The sequence below is a fragment of the Amphiprion ocellaris genome, chromosome 3 (assembly GCF_022539595.1).
Source record: "Amphiprion ocellaris isolate individual 3 ecotype Okinawa chromosome 3, ASM2253959v1, whole genome shotgun sequence".
In the NCBI taxonomy this organism is placed as follows: Eukaryota; Metazoa; Chordata; class Actinopteri; family Pomacentridae; genus Amphiprion; species Amphiprion ocellaris.
The window spans coordinates 39,229,015-39,245,474 of record NC_072768.1 but is presented as its reverse complement, the minus strand read 5'-3'; the positions used below and the strand labels follow the sequence as shown (position 1 = coordinate 39,245,474).

General features: G+C 40.0%; 1 protein-coding gene across 6 annotated transcripts; it reads left to right on the top strand.

The window, feature by feature from the left end:
* Nucleotides 1-3,814: 3,814 nt before the first annotated feature.
* Nucleotides 3,815-7,313, top strand: LOC111570753 (uncharacterized). Of its 6 annotated transcripts, XM_023273707.3 has the most exons (4): nucleotides 3,815-4,605; nucleotides 4,949-5,035; nucleotides 5,602-5,693; nucleotides 5,789-7,313. In XM_023273707.3, exons 2-4 carry the CDS (start codon nucleotides 5,031-5,033, stop codon nucleotides 6,862-6,864), a joined length of 1,173 nt encoding a protein of 390 aa, XP_023129475.2. In that variant the 5' UTR covers nucleotides 3,815-4,605; nucleotides 4,949-5,030; the 3' UTR covers nucleotides 6,865-7,313. The 6 variants fall into 6 exon arrangements, with proteins under 6 accessions (XP_023129475.2, XP_023129453.3, XP_023129461.2 ...); XM_023273685.3 differs by lacking the exon at nucleotides 4,949-5,035; XM_023273693.3 differs by having other exon boundaries at nucleotides 5,602-7,313.
* Nucleotides 7,314-16,460: the final 9,147 nt, after the last annotated feature.

Sequence of the window (16,460 nt, the reverse complement as noted above, 5' to 3'; positions counted from 1 at the left end):
CATTTTTAACACCAGCCTTGGTGAAAATGTTTGGCTTTTTCCATTTATGAGGTCCAAAAGTTACTTACTATTGTCATTTGTGACCATTGTGGAACATCTTCATCTTATTTTGAACACATTTTCTGTCTTTTTGGACAAGTTTCAAGTCCTTTTGTACAAATTTAGTCATTTTGGACCAGTGTCATGTCAAAAAAAAAAAGCAGAAAAACTGCAACGCTGTCTGGTCAAACCTTCCTCACATCAGATTCTACTGATGTTAGAGCCTCAAATGTTGGTGAAATGTCGACCAAAGACTGGTTTTTAGTAGAAATATGGATCCATCCATAGCTATACACTTACAGGAACTTTATGGGGACACAATGCCAGCCTGGATTTGAAATTGTGCACATTTTTCCATTTTCAATAACCAATAATCATCCAATACTGTCATTTTGGACAATTTTGAGCTATTTTAGACCATCTTTATCTAACTTTAAACAAATTTTGAGTCTTCTAGGACAAGTGTTACATCTCTTTTTGACACTTTGTGATCATTTCAGACAAATTTCAAGTCATTTTGGATCATATTTAACTTATTTTGGACCAATTTTGACACATTTTGGACAAATTTCTTGGAATTTCAGACAAAATTTAAATAACCTTTGGTGAAATGTCGACCAAAGTCAGTATTTTAGAAGAAATATGGATCCATTCATATATATACACTTACAGAAACTTCATGGGGACACAATACTAGCCTTGTATGATAATTTTGAACTTTTTTTCATTTTTAAGGTCCAATAATTAAACATGTTTGTCATTTTGGACAATTTTAAGTAATTCTGGGCAGGTTTCAACTCACTTTGGACAATATTTGTCTAACTTTGGACAAATATTGAATCATTTTTGACAAGTTTCAAGCCTTTTTAGATCATTTTTAAGTTATTTTGAAGATTTTTTTTTCAAAACATCTAAAAACTGGAATCTTGTCAAACTTTCCACACATCAGATTCTACTGATGTTAGAGCCTCAAAAGTTGGTGAAATGTAGACCAAAGACTGTATTTTAGTAGAAATATGGATCCATATATTTATATATAAACTTAATTAGTTTTACTATTTATTGAAATCAGGTAAAAATGTTATTATTTTACAAATATTTGTTGCTATTTTACTGAACGTTAAAGTATTCAACCATATTTTAATGCCACTGTGTTTAAAAATCAAAGTTTTGTTTTACAGATTTTTCCTTTCTGGCTAAATTAAAATTAAATAGTTTGGAAGAGTTGTATTGATCTTAACAAGATTATATAGGAAAATAGTAGCAGATTGGGACACAATATTGACAGATATTTGATATTATTAAATGCTTCTGGTTGAATTAAAAACAAAAAACTTGATCTGGACATCCCTAGTTTTCAAACTTAAAACTAATTTTCTATTTCCCAGATAAATGTGGTGTTAATTTGACGTAAAGCTGGGTCTACACAGTGGATTTAAGTCGACTGATTTTCCGAGTGTGTGTGTGATAATGTTGCTGTAACTAATTCTTCAACGGTCCCACCGGCTGTGTAAGTGTTCATGGTCAACTTGGTTGCTTGAGTAAGAATCATAATTAACCTCAAGAACCAGCAGAACCAAAAGCTAATTAGCTTTTTTTGTGTGTTCGGGAGCGTCTGAATGAACGAACGCCGGCTGCTCATTACCGCTTTAAAACGCTGTCCCATTTCCACCAGCTCATCTAAATGGAGACTGTACTCCCTCCGCATCGTGTTTGATCTCAGAGAAAACAAGGAAAAAACAGCGAGGAAGAGGAGGGGGAGGAAGAGCTGGGATCATCCCCGCAGTAAGAAGCACTTAGTTGAAAGGGCGGCAAACGAGGTCACTTAGTCTGCAACCGCATCATCACCAATGGGATCCCACCCAAGCATCACCACCACACAAACATGTGCACACACTCCGGCTGTAATTGCTTCAGCATGCTAATGGCACCACTATCCACATCTATTCTCTCCTTCCTGTCAGCCGGCAGTGAGTTACCGACTTGTTTGTGATCGCCGGGTAGAAAAACACACTACAGAAACATGAGCTAATGCGCTGACATAACATGCAGTAACACTAAAATGCATCAAAACCTGAATGCTCAGAAAGATGTGCACTCAAGAAGGCAATAGCCATGTTTCTGAATCAGTAAAGTTCAAGTAACGCTTCATAATTTGTAAAAAAAAAAAATTAAAAAACAAAACAAAACTATAGAACAAGAAAATACTATGATGTGAAGCACGGTGGTGGCAGTATCATGATGTGAAGCATGGTGGTGGCAGCATCATGATGTGAAGCATGGTGGAGGCAGCATCATGATGTGAAGCACGGTGGTGGCAGCATCATGATGTGAAGCACGGTGGTGGCAGCATCATGATGAAGCACGGTGGTGGCAGCATCATGATGTGAAGCACGGTGGTGGCAGCATCATGATGTGAAGCATGGTGGTGGCAGCATCATGATGAAGCACGGTGGTGACAGCATCATGATGTGAAGCACGGTGGTGGCAGCATCATGATGAAGCACGGTGGTGGCAGCATCATGATGAAGCACGGTGGTGGCAGCATCATGATGTGAAGCACGGTGGTGGCAGCATCATGATGTGAAGCATGGTGGTGGCAGCATCATGATGTGAAGCACAGTGGTGGCAGCATCATGGTGTGAAGCATGGTGGTGGCAGCATCATGATGAAGCACGGTGGTGGCAGCATCATGATGAAGCACGGTGGTGGCAGCATCATGATGAAGCATGGTGGTGGCAGCATCATGGTGTGAAGCACGGTGGTGGCAGCATCATGATGAAGCACGGTGGTGGCAGCATCATGGTGTGAAGCATGGTGGTGGCAGCATCATGGTGTGAAGCATGGTGGTGGCAGCATCATGGTGTGAAGCATGGTGGTGGCAGCATCATGATGAAGCACGGTGGTGGCAGCATCATGATGAAGCATGGTGGTGGCAGCATCATGATGTGAAGCACGGTGGTGGCAGCATCATGGTGTGAAGCACGGTGGTGGCAGCATCATGATGAAGCACGGTGGTGGCAGCATCATGATGAAGCATGGTGGTGGCAGCATCATGATGTGAAGCACGGTGGTGGCAGCATCATGATGAAGCATGGTGGTGGCAGCATCATGGTGTGAAACATGGTGGTGGCAGCATTATGATGTAAGGTACGGTGGTGGTTTAAACTGAATGCAATTAACGACTCCGTTAAAATGAACCTTTGTGAGCATTTTTGGTTTTTCTGCTTCTAAAATGGAAGCCATCTGGCTGACTGGCTCCCTCTGGGCCAAACAAACTCTTCATTATAGAAATACAGAAAAAACTTGCTGAAGCAGTAACTGTGACTTGAACTGAAGCAAGAAAAGTCCGAGGCACTCTGTACTTACTCAATTAAAAGTCCTTTATTAGCTACATGGACACCACCAACATGTTTCGACACCAAGTCTTCGTCAGGGCAACATTTGTAAATGAACTGAACAGCAGGAAGTCTACTTTTAAAAAACACTTAACAGGAAGTCACATGATCGTGTGTGGTCATGTGACTCCACCCAAGTATTCATTCATGAAAGACAAATAAAATATAAACACTTTGGAATATTTTCACAGAGCAATAGGCAAGCATATCATCCATAATGCATAAATAAAGCTCATTATGTAACACTATATTTCAATAATAAACCATGATGCATCATGTTAACATATAGAAGAAAATAAATAATGAAAAAATTACTGACTGCAAGGCACTGTGTGTAGAATAGGAAACAGTGGCATGAAACAGTGAGTCACAAGATGACACAGCCATCTAAGAACACATTATTTTTTACCCAAGAGGAAGGACGCAATATTATTGTACAAGACTCTTTATTCTGCATGGAAAACCCAGGCTCACCTGAACTACCTTCTTACAATGAACTTAAAAGACTTCTTGAGAAAGAAAAGAAACTGGAGTTACATGCAATAACGCTATCCGACTACTGGCGGCAGAACATCATACCTCGTGGGCTCCGGATAAATAAATTTCCATCCTTTGGACAAGATAACCTTGAATTTAAACAAAAATGGGAGTCCGTACTAAATAAATGCTCTTTTGACCTGATGCTATTACTGATTGATGAGGCAAAAAATCAAAGAGAAGAAATCAAACAGAAGATACCGGAAGTAAAACGGAAGTTGTCACTTGTCAACGTGACACAACAACAGAAGGAGGAAGCAGCTATCACTGTAAGTAAAATAAACGACGACATACGTGAGCTGACAAAGACCATCACAAGTACAAAAATGAATAAGTTTCAAAGAGACAAAAAAGATTATGATGAAGGAGCCATCTATTCTTGGCAGCGCCGGCACACCCGGGGACCACCGAGACGCGGCCGTACAGTCTCATTCAGCTTACCGGGCAGCACCACAAGTGAGGACGAGGACCGCTCTGACACAAGTCTGGCTGGTTCTTCTCATTTTTTAGACAAAACCCGGACACCTCACAGTGGCGCAGGAAGAAAACACGGCGGGGCAGACGGGGGAGGAGGAAAACGACAGCTGAGACCTCGACAGCCCCATCAAAATTACCACCACCACCACAAACGGTAATCAATATATCTAATGTTCCTCTCCCACCAGACTGTCAAAAACTCCTATCAAGGGGATTATCTTTTGCACCTACTCACATAACCAATAGTTTTCAAACTAGAATAGAGCTCTATAAATTCTACCGCAACCTACATTTAAAAACATGGTACCACACACACCCCTCGCCCTGTACCACTTCATCCACGGACCCTTCACAGCCCCTATCCTACTTTAAACGAAAATCAACCTTCTTCCCACTGAGTAACAACTCATGCTTAAACGCATTTATGAAGAAAGTCGATCATGATGTCAACTTGATTCTACAAAATAACACAGCAACTACGTCAAATTTGTGCTCAGGTGAAAGACGAGCTATGGTGTGGCTTAAAAAAGAAGAAGACATCGTGGTGAGAAGAGCGGATAAAGGGGGAGCTACAGTAATATGGGGTAAGAATGATTACATCATGGAAGCCCAAAAACAATTAAACAATAGACAGTATTATGTGCCACTCAAATCGAACCCCACTGAGAACATAAAAAGAGACCTTTTTGCAATTTTGAACCCTGCACTGGAAAATAAGTGGATTAATAAGAATGAATTTGAATTTCTCTCTCCCTCTAACCCTAAACTGGCAACTTTTTATCTTCTTCCCAAAATACACAAAAACCTTCATTCACCCCCAGGTAGACCAATAATTAACGGAATTGACACTATTACAGAACCAGCTTCTCAATATATAGACTTTGTTATCAAACCCCTAACAATGTCACTGAAAGCATATTTGCAAGATACTACACATATACTTAAGGACCTTCAAGAAATGCAACAAGCCCCAAATGCTATTTTAGCAACCATGGATGTTGAGTCACTTTACTCAAATATTGACCACCAGGAAGGCCTAGAGGCCCTTGAACATTTTTTACAAAAAAGATCAAACACCGAGACTCCTCCGACACAATTTGTTGTTTCTCTTACCCAATGGTCCCTCAATAACAATATATTCCTATTCCAGGATCGTCTCTACCAACAAACCAAGGGGACTGCCATGGGGGCTTCATACGCCCCCAACTATGCGGGATTATTTTTGGGGCTATGGGAAGAGAGGTATGTGCACAGCACTGAAAACCCCTTCAAACAGCTCATCAAATACTATGGTCGTTACATTGATGACCTTTTCTTCATTTTTACTGGTACAACAGAACAACTTCAAGAATTTCATCAATATTTAAACAGCACTAATCCTAACATCAAACTCAGTTTGGAATTCAGCAACAAAGAAATAAACTTCTTGGACCTTCTAATATCACTGGATGAACAAGGCTCAATACACACATCTCTGTTCAGAAAAAGTACAGATCGAAATACTGTTTTACATGCTGAATCCTTCCACCCTAAGAGTCTCATTGAAAACATTCCATTTGGGCAATTTCAACGTCTCAAGCGCATCTGCAACTCTCAAACGGACTTCAATACCCAAGCTACGGAAATGCAACAGCGGTTCGTTCAAAGGGGCTACAAAGCAAAGACACTGAGTGGGGCTCTAACACGAGCAAAAACTTTGGACAGAAGAAATCTTCTCATAAGGAGACAGCGAGCTCCATCACAAACAAAAAACAGAATTTTCTGTACTTTACAGTACAGCAACATGGCATACAAAATCAAAAACGCCATTACAAAAAACTGGTCCATACTGGCTTGTGACCCTTCACTGGGCCCCTTGTTCTCTGAGCCCCCCAGGTTTGCCTTTAAAAAAGCCCCCACCCTCAAGGACAAAATCGTCAAAAACTATTTGCCAGCATCAAAACTTGAGACTTTTTTCAAAAAACCCATTGGCACCTTCAGATGTGGGGCATGTGTCCATTGCACACAGATCAATCGTTCTACACATTTTATGGACTCTACATGCACCTACACTTTTAAATGTCGTTCTTTTGCAAACTGTAATACAACACATGTGGTATACCGACTGGACTGTGTTTGTGGGTGTTTTTACATTGGTCGCACAAAAAGAAAACTGAAAGAGCGTTTTGCAGAACACAAATATGCTATCCGTAAAGGAAACATGGAATATCCGATTGCAAAACATTTCAAGAACATGACCCACACAAACATTAATGAACTCACAATCATGGCAATTGAAGTTATTGAGAACACTCCCCGAGGGGGTGACAGGTTGAAAAGATTATTGCAGAGGGAAACCTTCTGGATCCACTCTTTGAAAGCAACTGTGTTCCCTGGACTAAATGAAGAAATAGACTTTTCTCCGTTTCTGTAAATATATTAATGTGTTCTGAATGATTGTCTTTGATGATGAGGGTTTACTCACTGTTTCATGCCACTGTTTCCTATTCTACACACAGTGCCTTGCAGTCAGTAATTTTTTCATTATTTATTTTCTTCTATATGTTAACATGATGCATCATGGTTTATTATTGAAATATAGTGTTACATAATGAGCTTTATTTATGCATTATGGATGATATGCTTGCCTATTGCTCTGTGAAAATATTCCAAAGTGTTTATATTTTATTTGTCTTTCATGAATGAATACTTGGGTGGAGTCACATGACCACACACGATCATGTGACTTCCTGTTAAGTGTTTTTTAAAAGTAGACTTCCTGCTGTTCAGTTCATTTACAAATGTTGCCCTGACGAAGACTTGGTGTCGAAACATGTTGGTGGTGTCCATGTAGCTAATAAAGGACTTTTAATTGAGTAAGTACAGAGTGCCTCGGACTTTTCTTGCTTCAGTTCAAGTCACAGTTACTGCTTCAGCAAGTTTTTTCTGTATTTCTATTCATCCGCGGGCCTGGTCCTTGTAGAGCACCTGCTTTTTACCCATTGTTCACACCTGTTTTGGAGCCATAAGCAGCACTCAACAATCCTCCCCTTTTTTTGCAAAACTCTTCATTATATTCCCCTCAAACATGTTTGATTTATTTTAAGAGGCTCATCTTTAAAATTTAATGAAATTTGTCGATCCTCTAAGTGGAAAAGCTCTCCGTCTTCACTATCGCTGAGAAAAGCCTTCCAAGAACTGACCAAATCACTGTCTTCTCCCCTGTAAATATCAGTTTTTATAACTATTTATTTATATGTAGGTGCTTATGTCAAATTATTACCCTCAAAAATGTAATCTACTGCATTTATTTACTAGTTTCTGCCCTTTATTTCCTTTTCAAACACTATATTCCACATGCAACCGTCTTGTTTTTCGTGCAAACAACAAACGGAAAGGATTAACGGATTATTTTTATCCATACCTGTGCTGTAACTTGGTTGATAATGACTCCAGTATGTTTGTTTGCACATTTATTAACCCGTTATCCTTCCTGTATAGAACATGAGTGCCAGTTTCACATCCGTTTAGAACATTCATTCTGCTATAAAGTGCTTCTTGTGTTAATATTCATCTTGAAAAGACATCAACGCTCTGATGGAACACGAATTCAGAGAAACTTCAATCAACACACAACAGCTCCATTTGTTCCGCTTTTTATTTACTTTGTCTTTTTTCTTCCCAATCTGTCCAAGGTGAAGAAACATTTTCTCTGGCAGCACCTTTGTGTCCTCCTTTGTGCTGATTTAATAAAGAAATCACACTTTTTTTCTTTGCTTCACTTCATCCTTTGAGTTCATCAACATCAACTGTCTCTAATTCATTGCTTTCACGATGCAAAATCTTTAAAACTCATGAAAATGCAACAATAGCACGTCTTGGTTCAACTATTCAGCATGTCTTCCCTTAAAAAAAGCTCCATAAAATGCTCCTTTCTTGATTCTGCCTCTCTGAAAGTAAACCAGATGACACTAATGGATCATTTTTCCAGCCCGGCGTTTATCGTTTCCACTGAACGGACCAGATTGCTGAGAACGCCGAGTCTGTGACAGTAATGGGAGGAAAACTGAGCATTTAAAACACCTCTTTTTCTCAGTGTAGAGCCAAAATCACCAAAGATCTGCTGCTCCGGTGAATCAGACCGACTGCTTTAACGTCTGTGGTCATGAAGTCATTGGAGCGAATCATCCTCTTATCTGAAACCCAACACCGCCCATCTGATGGACACTTAACAGTTATCTTACTGAGACAATAGGTCTGCTGAGGATGCTGTTAACTTGGCCTCCATCACGGCCTGCAACACTTAGAACCACCCAGCACCTACGCCCAAAACTTCATTTAGAAATATCAAATGTTAAATAAGTGATGATTGGTGCTAGAAATCTCAAATTAGTAACAGTGAATGTATTTTAGTGACTGTAGTATAAAGACCCCTGAACCTGGAGGTCCAGTCACTGGTGGATCAGGACTCCTGGATAGAACTACACCATGAAGACTAAAGAAAAACTCCAAGAATCTCTGAGAGAAGGTTGTTGAAAAGCATCAGTCAGGATGAGACAAGAACATTTACCAAATATCTCCTGGAGTCCCGTTAAATCTATCATTAATAAATGGAAGGAAAATGGAAAATGAATAAATCTGACTAGAAAAAACTGAGACAGAGAAGAAAGAGACTAGAGAGGGAGGCCACCAAGACTCCTATGACTTCTCTGAAGGAGTTCCAGCTTTAGACTGTTCATCCAACAACTGTTGTCTGTTCTTCACCAGTCAAAGCTTTATGGAGACAAAGAGAAGGACTCTGTTGGAAAAAACTCCAATTAAATCTGGACTAGAGTTCACCAGAAGACATGTGGAGACTCTGAAGACACCTAGAAGAAGGTTCTTTGGTCTGAGGACACCAGGATGGAGCTTTATGTTCATCAGACTAGATGATATGTTTGATGGACATCAAACACTGAACATCATCACAAACACACCATCCCCACTGTGAAGCACGGTGGAGGCAGCATCATGATGTGAAGCATGGTGGAGGCAGCATCATGATGTGAAGCATGGTGGTGGCAGCATCATGATATGAAGCATGGTGGAGGCAGCATCATGATGTGAAGCATGGTGGTGGCAGCATCATGATGTGAAGCATGGTGGTGGCAGCATCATGATGTGTAGCATGGTGGTGGCAGCATCATGATGTGAAGCACGGTGGTGGCAGCATCATGGTGTGAAGCACGGTGGTGGCAGCATCATGGTGTGAAGCACGGTGGAGGCAGCATCATGATGTGAAGCACGGTGGTGGCAGCATCATGATGTGAAGCACGGTGGTGGCAGCATCATGGTGTGAAGCACGGTGGTGGCAGCATCATGATGTGAAGCACGGTGGTGGCAGCATCATGATGTGAAGCACGGTGGTGGCAGCATCATGATGTGAAGCACGGTGGTGGCAGCATCATGATGTGTAGCACGGTGGTGGCAGCATCATGATGTGAAGCACGGTGGTGGCAGCATCATGATGTGAAACACGGTGGTGGCAGCATCATGATGTGTAGCACGGTGGTGGCAGCATCATGATGTGAAGCACGGTGGTGGCAGCATCATGATGTGAAGCACGGTGGTGGCAGCATCATGATGTGAAGCACGGTGGTGGCAGCATCATGATGTGAAGCACGGTGGTGGCAGCATCATGATGTGAAGCACGGTGGTGGCAGCATCATGATGTGTAGCACGGTGGTGGCAGCATCATGATGTGAAGCATGGTGGTGGCAGCATCATGATGTTTCGATCAGGAACCAGGTATTCCATTAAAGTCATCCATTCTATTCTGTTCGGCAGCTTACAGAATAAAAAGTTTCCAACCTGCTGTTAAGGGAAGTGGAGTGAAATGGTTCAAAGGCATCCGACTACAGGGAAATGGAGGAAAATATGAAATAAAGCCAAGACAGAATCCACGAACGGAAAAAATCCCAGCAGGTCCCCACATCAAATACATCAAAAACACCAGATCTCATTATAGATTTCAGACAGTGACCACCTCCACTAACCCTCCAGAGGAATCTACCAGCAGCTCATTCACATTTCTGAGCTTCTACAGCAGCAATAAACTCAAATTTAACACTGATCACATTATCAAAGAAGACCAGCAGAGGTTGAATTTGTTGCTCAGTAACCACGTGCAAAAAACCTGATTTATCTGTGTTTAAGGTCTGCTATGGTAGTTAGCGTTCCTAATGTCTAATATGATGCTGATACCTGCTTATGTTTGTTGTTTGGGGTTCTATTTTCCCACCTTTTAAAAAGGTTTTAGTCATAAAAAAAAAGCTAAAATCATGAGCTAAAATTATAACAATTGAGACAAAAGAGGAGGAATTTCAGGCGTTCCAGATATTTTTGTTGGTCAAAAGGTCAGGAATAGCAGGAAAATGCATATTTATGTTCAATAAGGCAACAGACTCACTTCCTTCACCCTCAAAGGGTCATTCTGAGGAGGAAAAACCCTGAAAATGACTGACATTGTGCAGCACTGAAGGTATATTCTGCAAAACACCATCAATCTACACATCCCCGGACATCAGATGAGTCTTCCATCCATTTATTCCTGGATGTCTGAGTATCTTAACACCGTCTTGGAGGCGTCAGAGCATATTTTTAGAACCAAAGTGTGGAGAATATATTGACTTATGCAGATGAGATCATGAATATTTCACATCTGCTGGCAAATCAGAGCGTCGCCGCAGACTTTGAGCTCCCAGCAGCCCTCAGCCGACCGCCGAACTCAACGAGATGAAGCCAAACTCAACGAGATGAAGCCAAACTCAACGAGATGAAGCCAAACCCTGGGGGAAAGAAGCCGGGCGGCAGAAGGAGCCCCTGAATAAAACAGCGACTTGAAGAAACGCTCGGTGGTCAGCAGCAGGTTGAAGGAGCTGCATGGTTTCATGTATGTACGTTTGAACACGCGACTCTCAGGGATGAAAACCTGGGTTTACATTTAATCTGTATTCTAGAACTGAAGACGTACGCTGACGGTTTAAGGTTGTTGCTCTAACCTGAAGAAAGGTTGGTTTTTTTAACCCCCGTGTCGTCCTGAGGGTCAAAATTGACTCAGTTTAAAGTTTGAAAATGTGGGGAAAAAATGTATTTTCACAGTGAAACTTCTGATGTCCACATTTTCAATATTTTTGGGAAATCTTCGAACGTTTTTTGGTGGAAAAAAAGAAATGTTAAAAATGTTTCTTAAGAACATTCACACACAAAAAAAATCAACCAAAATCCAACAAATTTTGCTGGATTTTGGTTGATAGTCTAAACATCTAACAACTGGAACCTTGTCTGGTCAAACTTTCCACACATCAGATTCTACTGATGTTAGAGCCTCTAAAGTTGGTGAAATGTGGACCAAAGACTGGATTTTAGTAGAAATATGGATCCGTCTGCATAGGGACACAACAGCATTATGGACTAAACATTGATTTACTTTTTTTTCCCCCATTGTCAAACACAAATAATTATGCATTATTGTTAATTTGGTCATTTTTGGACACATTTTGAGTACTTTTGGAGAATTTTATGATATTTTAGACGTATTTTAAGTCACTTACAACTATTATGAGCCATTTTAGCCAGTTTTTGATAGTTTTAAACTGGTTTCAAGTCAAAATATCTCAACTTTCCACTTTTCTCCTGATGTAGAAAGTTGGTGAAATGTCAACAAAAGACTGTATTTTAGTAGAAATATGGATCCATCCATATATATACACTTACAGGAACTTTATGGAGACATTAGACCAACCTTGGTTTGATAATTTTGCACTTTCCCCCCCATTTACAATGACCAATAATTAGAAATAAGTCTTCTGCTGGATCCATTCAATCATTCTGATCTGATGGAAACTATTCTGTCTGGGTTCTCACCACATTTCATGACTGTTGAAGTTAAATTCATGGATACACTGAACCTTTAAAACAGCTTCCCACTTTTTTTGAAGGTAAAAATGCAGAAATCAGCAGGTCTGAAAACACGAAATTCTCCAAATTAAGCCAAAAATAGTTGACAGAATATTTATTTTTGAGTCCAAAATAAAAAATAATTAAACTCTAAAAATCTGAGACGGTGAAACAACACCTGTATTTGAAATGTACAGTTTATATATGTCTGGCATCAATTGAAAATGTGTAAAAATCTCAATAACTTGCATGTCATTTTGATGACCACAGTGTATTTTAGACTGATTTGCTGCTGCAGGATTTTTTTTAACCATATATCAGCTCACACCTGGGCACAGTTACAGCTTCTACGCTCCCATTTTACACCAGTTTAGCCTGATGACGGATCTTCTCTGCACTGAAACACCTGCAGTCAGCTGTCAGGTCACCACCTTCCCCTTTAGATTGTGCAGAACCACATTTTACGAGTCACAGTAGTCCTTTGTGTGATTGTTTTTGCAGTTATACCTTTAAAAAAAAAAACGGAACCTGAGATGTTGGGGTTAGAAAGTTGTTGGTGTGTATAGAAACTGACTTCAGTCCTTATTGTTTGGGCTAAAATGTTCTATCAAAGTTAAAGCTGCATTTACAGGATAATTTAAGCACACACAACAACAACAAAAAAAATCAGATTAAATGCTGATTTGAGTGTTTTATAACTGAATCCCATCTCCTTCATATTCCTGTATAAACATCCTAATAATGCATTTATATTCTGACTCTGATTTCAGAGGTTGTTTTCCTTCATCCTGACCTTTGTTCAAAACCCCAGAAAAGTCCTCATTCTGCAGTTTAGTATCAGGAATCAGAGAGAATTATGGGAAAAGACAAACACCGGAGGAAGAAGGTGAATAGAAGGGAAGGTTTCCTCTTTAACGTTTATGGAAATTAGTGTTATAATGCTGATTTTTAACAGCTGGAAAGGAACAAATACTGGACATTCTTGGCTTCTCTAGAGGATAATTCATGTTCTTGGAGAGTTCTGCTCCCTAAATTCTGTATTCATTTCAACTCTAGATGGATGTCAGTTACATTTTTGTGAATCTTGACAAGTTACATATGTGCACCAAATGTCAAAAATCTAAGTCCCCTTATTACTGGGCGTAAAAAATGTTTGAAATTTTCCAGGGGCGCTATTGAGCCATTTCATTTTCATTTCCTGATGGGTGTGCCAATTTTCACATTTTCAAGTATTTTTAGGGCCTCAAAAACGCATTTTTTTTGTCGGACAAAGAAGGTATAATAATAAATCAATGGGCTTCAGTAGGATCTTCACACCTTTGGTGCTTTGAATCTAAGAAGTCATTCAAGAGAACCATTTACATCACTTTAAAAATAATCAAACAAAAAAAAAACACGGTTAGATTTGACAAAAATCTATAACACCAGTTACAATTAATTATTTTAATGTGTTGCATTGACAAAACGTTGCATTAATTTAATATTGTATACAGCTTGAACTCAAATTTCTGCCATTTTAGATCATTAATAACATACATTTTCTTTTAAACCACACAATAGTAAAGTTGGTGCAACTAGCAACATCATTATGTCAACAAAACAATGTGCAACTTGAAATCAGTGAATATGAATTTTTAGGCTGCAACCATCCATGTAATGAGGGGAAATTAATGTCTTTTTTAGCGTTTCTTCCCTTCAAGTTACACTAAACTGTAAAGCAGAGAAATTCAACAATGAAAGGGCTCCTACCTGACAGAGCTTCTGATGGATTTCATGGTGTGAATGGAGTTCAGTCTGAGAGCATCGGCTGGTCTGCAGCTTCAGTTAACTCTGTGGGCGTCTGAGGCTGGATTTCAGAGTTTTAGACGAGAGTTCAGCCTCGACTGCAGTAAAAAACGAGCAACAGGTGGAGGTTTAGGATACGTTCTGCAGGTAAACAAGGCAGGAAAGAAGGAAACTGGAAACCTGCCTTCAGATTACCTGCAGACCAGCGACTGAAGGCGGCTTTATGAGCTCTGAGCTGATTGGATGAGGAGAAACAGGTGAGGTTCAGATGATGAGATCAGCAGCAACACCTGAGTTCCTGCAGAATTCATGAATATTCTCTCATATGTGAAGCTTTAGAAAGGTGAAAATCCAATAATATGCTGAGTATTATGTTTAAAAAAAGTGCCAACGAAACATAGTTTTTATGGTTTCTGTGTTTTAGTTAAATAAAAAGCTGAGAGTTTGTGGTTTATTTACTGTTTTACTGAGAGATTTACATAAAAAAAATTCATTTCTATTGGAAAATGTATTTTCTAGGAACATAAATAATGCACAGCTCATGTTTTTTAAAATATTTTTTAAACGCTGGTGTGCAGACAGCGAGTTTGGAAGGTCCGACTTTTCAAGCTGATATAGATTTCGAAGCCACTTTATTGTTATTTAGGACTTTTTGGAGCGATAATATCCTAAAACAGAAACTGATTAGAAGCCCTAAAATCAGCTTTTTGACATCACAAGATTCACAATGAGCAATTTAACGGCTGATAAAAGGTTCATTGTTTGAGTATTTTAAAGATGAATGATATAAAAATGTTCACCGTTACACATTCATGTAGATATAATTTCCTGTAAACTAGTTTATGGGCCGCTTGGTGGGCGGGTCACTAGTGGGCCACTAGGAGGTCACATGACTGCCCTTCAGACCTTCAGTCCGGTAGAAGCATCGCACCAACATGGCGGTTCAGTCACAAACTGTCTCATTTATTACAAAAACAGTTCAGCAAAAAGTATTTCTGAAAGCATTTGAAGCGAGAAATAATCTGCTGAATCTGTCCTGGTTTTAGTTAAATGACGGCTGCTTTAGAAGTTTAACGAAAGCTTCACGATGCGGGACCCCAGAACTGAAGAAGCCTCTTGGATGAGAGGTGAAACGTCTTCAAGGAACCTTCTTAAAGTCCAGTTGGATTGATTTAAACAACTTTGGATTTCTAGAGTTATATTTCCATATTCTTTGCGCTGCTTTTTAACCTCTCTAGCTCACTTACTTGACATTTTCTTTTTCCCGTCTAGAGTCACTTATCTTTTGTAAGTTTTTCCTGCTTCATTGTTCCTGAGCAGTAAAAAAAATCACATCTAAGATATTCCATGAACCATTCTACAGTCGATCTGTTCTGCTTGGCTTCCAGTCCAGACCCAGCTTACAGTAAATAAAACACTCCCTGACATGAACGTTGGGGCTTGAGGAGGTTGAATTATTGAATCTCTGCTCAGAAAGTTACCAGAAAGTGCTGCTCATCCTCAGATCAACTTTTGGGTCTCGAAGGGTTTAACGGAGCGGCAGGGGAACGATTGCAGAGTGCTTCTGAAAGCATTTCTAATTGTTGCTCCCAGCGAAGCGGCTGAAACACGGCGGCTGCAAAACATCATCCAGTATTGACTATTAGTGGATAAAAAGCTATTGTACTCTGTCTGCAGAATTCATGAGCATCCTGTGCTGGTGATATGTGGTCCCACTTAGTGACACTTAAACAGGCAGCTGAGGTGCAACATGTTGGCTTCTGCTCCACCGCTGTCACAGTAATCCTTAATCTGAGGAGTTAAAGGGAAAATCCAGAGGTTTTCCCTCATAAATCCAGTCAGGAGTGGAGCTGAGTGAAGCTCCAGTCGCTGAATTATTCATGGTGTGACTGAGGACGAACTCTGCTCATGTTGGAATGAAGCCATCTGGGTGTTTCATGCTGGAGGTGAGTTATGAAGCTAAGTTAGTGCAGGTTGAGAGAAAAGAAGCTGAGGTGCATTATGGGAAATGTAGGAAATTTGACAATTTAGGGGAACTGCATAGATGTGACCCAAAATGGCTCAATAGTGCCACCTAGAAAATTTCAAACAGGAACTACGGCCAGTACGTGTCACCTTCAGCTATGAAATTAGGTACACATATGTAACATGTTAAGACGCAGAAAAAAGTCGATGGCACCCATGCCCAAAACTCAACAGGAAGTCGGCCATTTTGAATTATGTGTCATATTTTGCATGATTTTGGACCATTTTTGGACATTTTCAAAAGCTATAATCTCAAATGGGGTAGCCCCGGGATGTAAACCA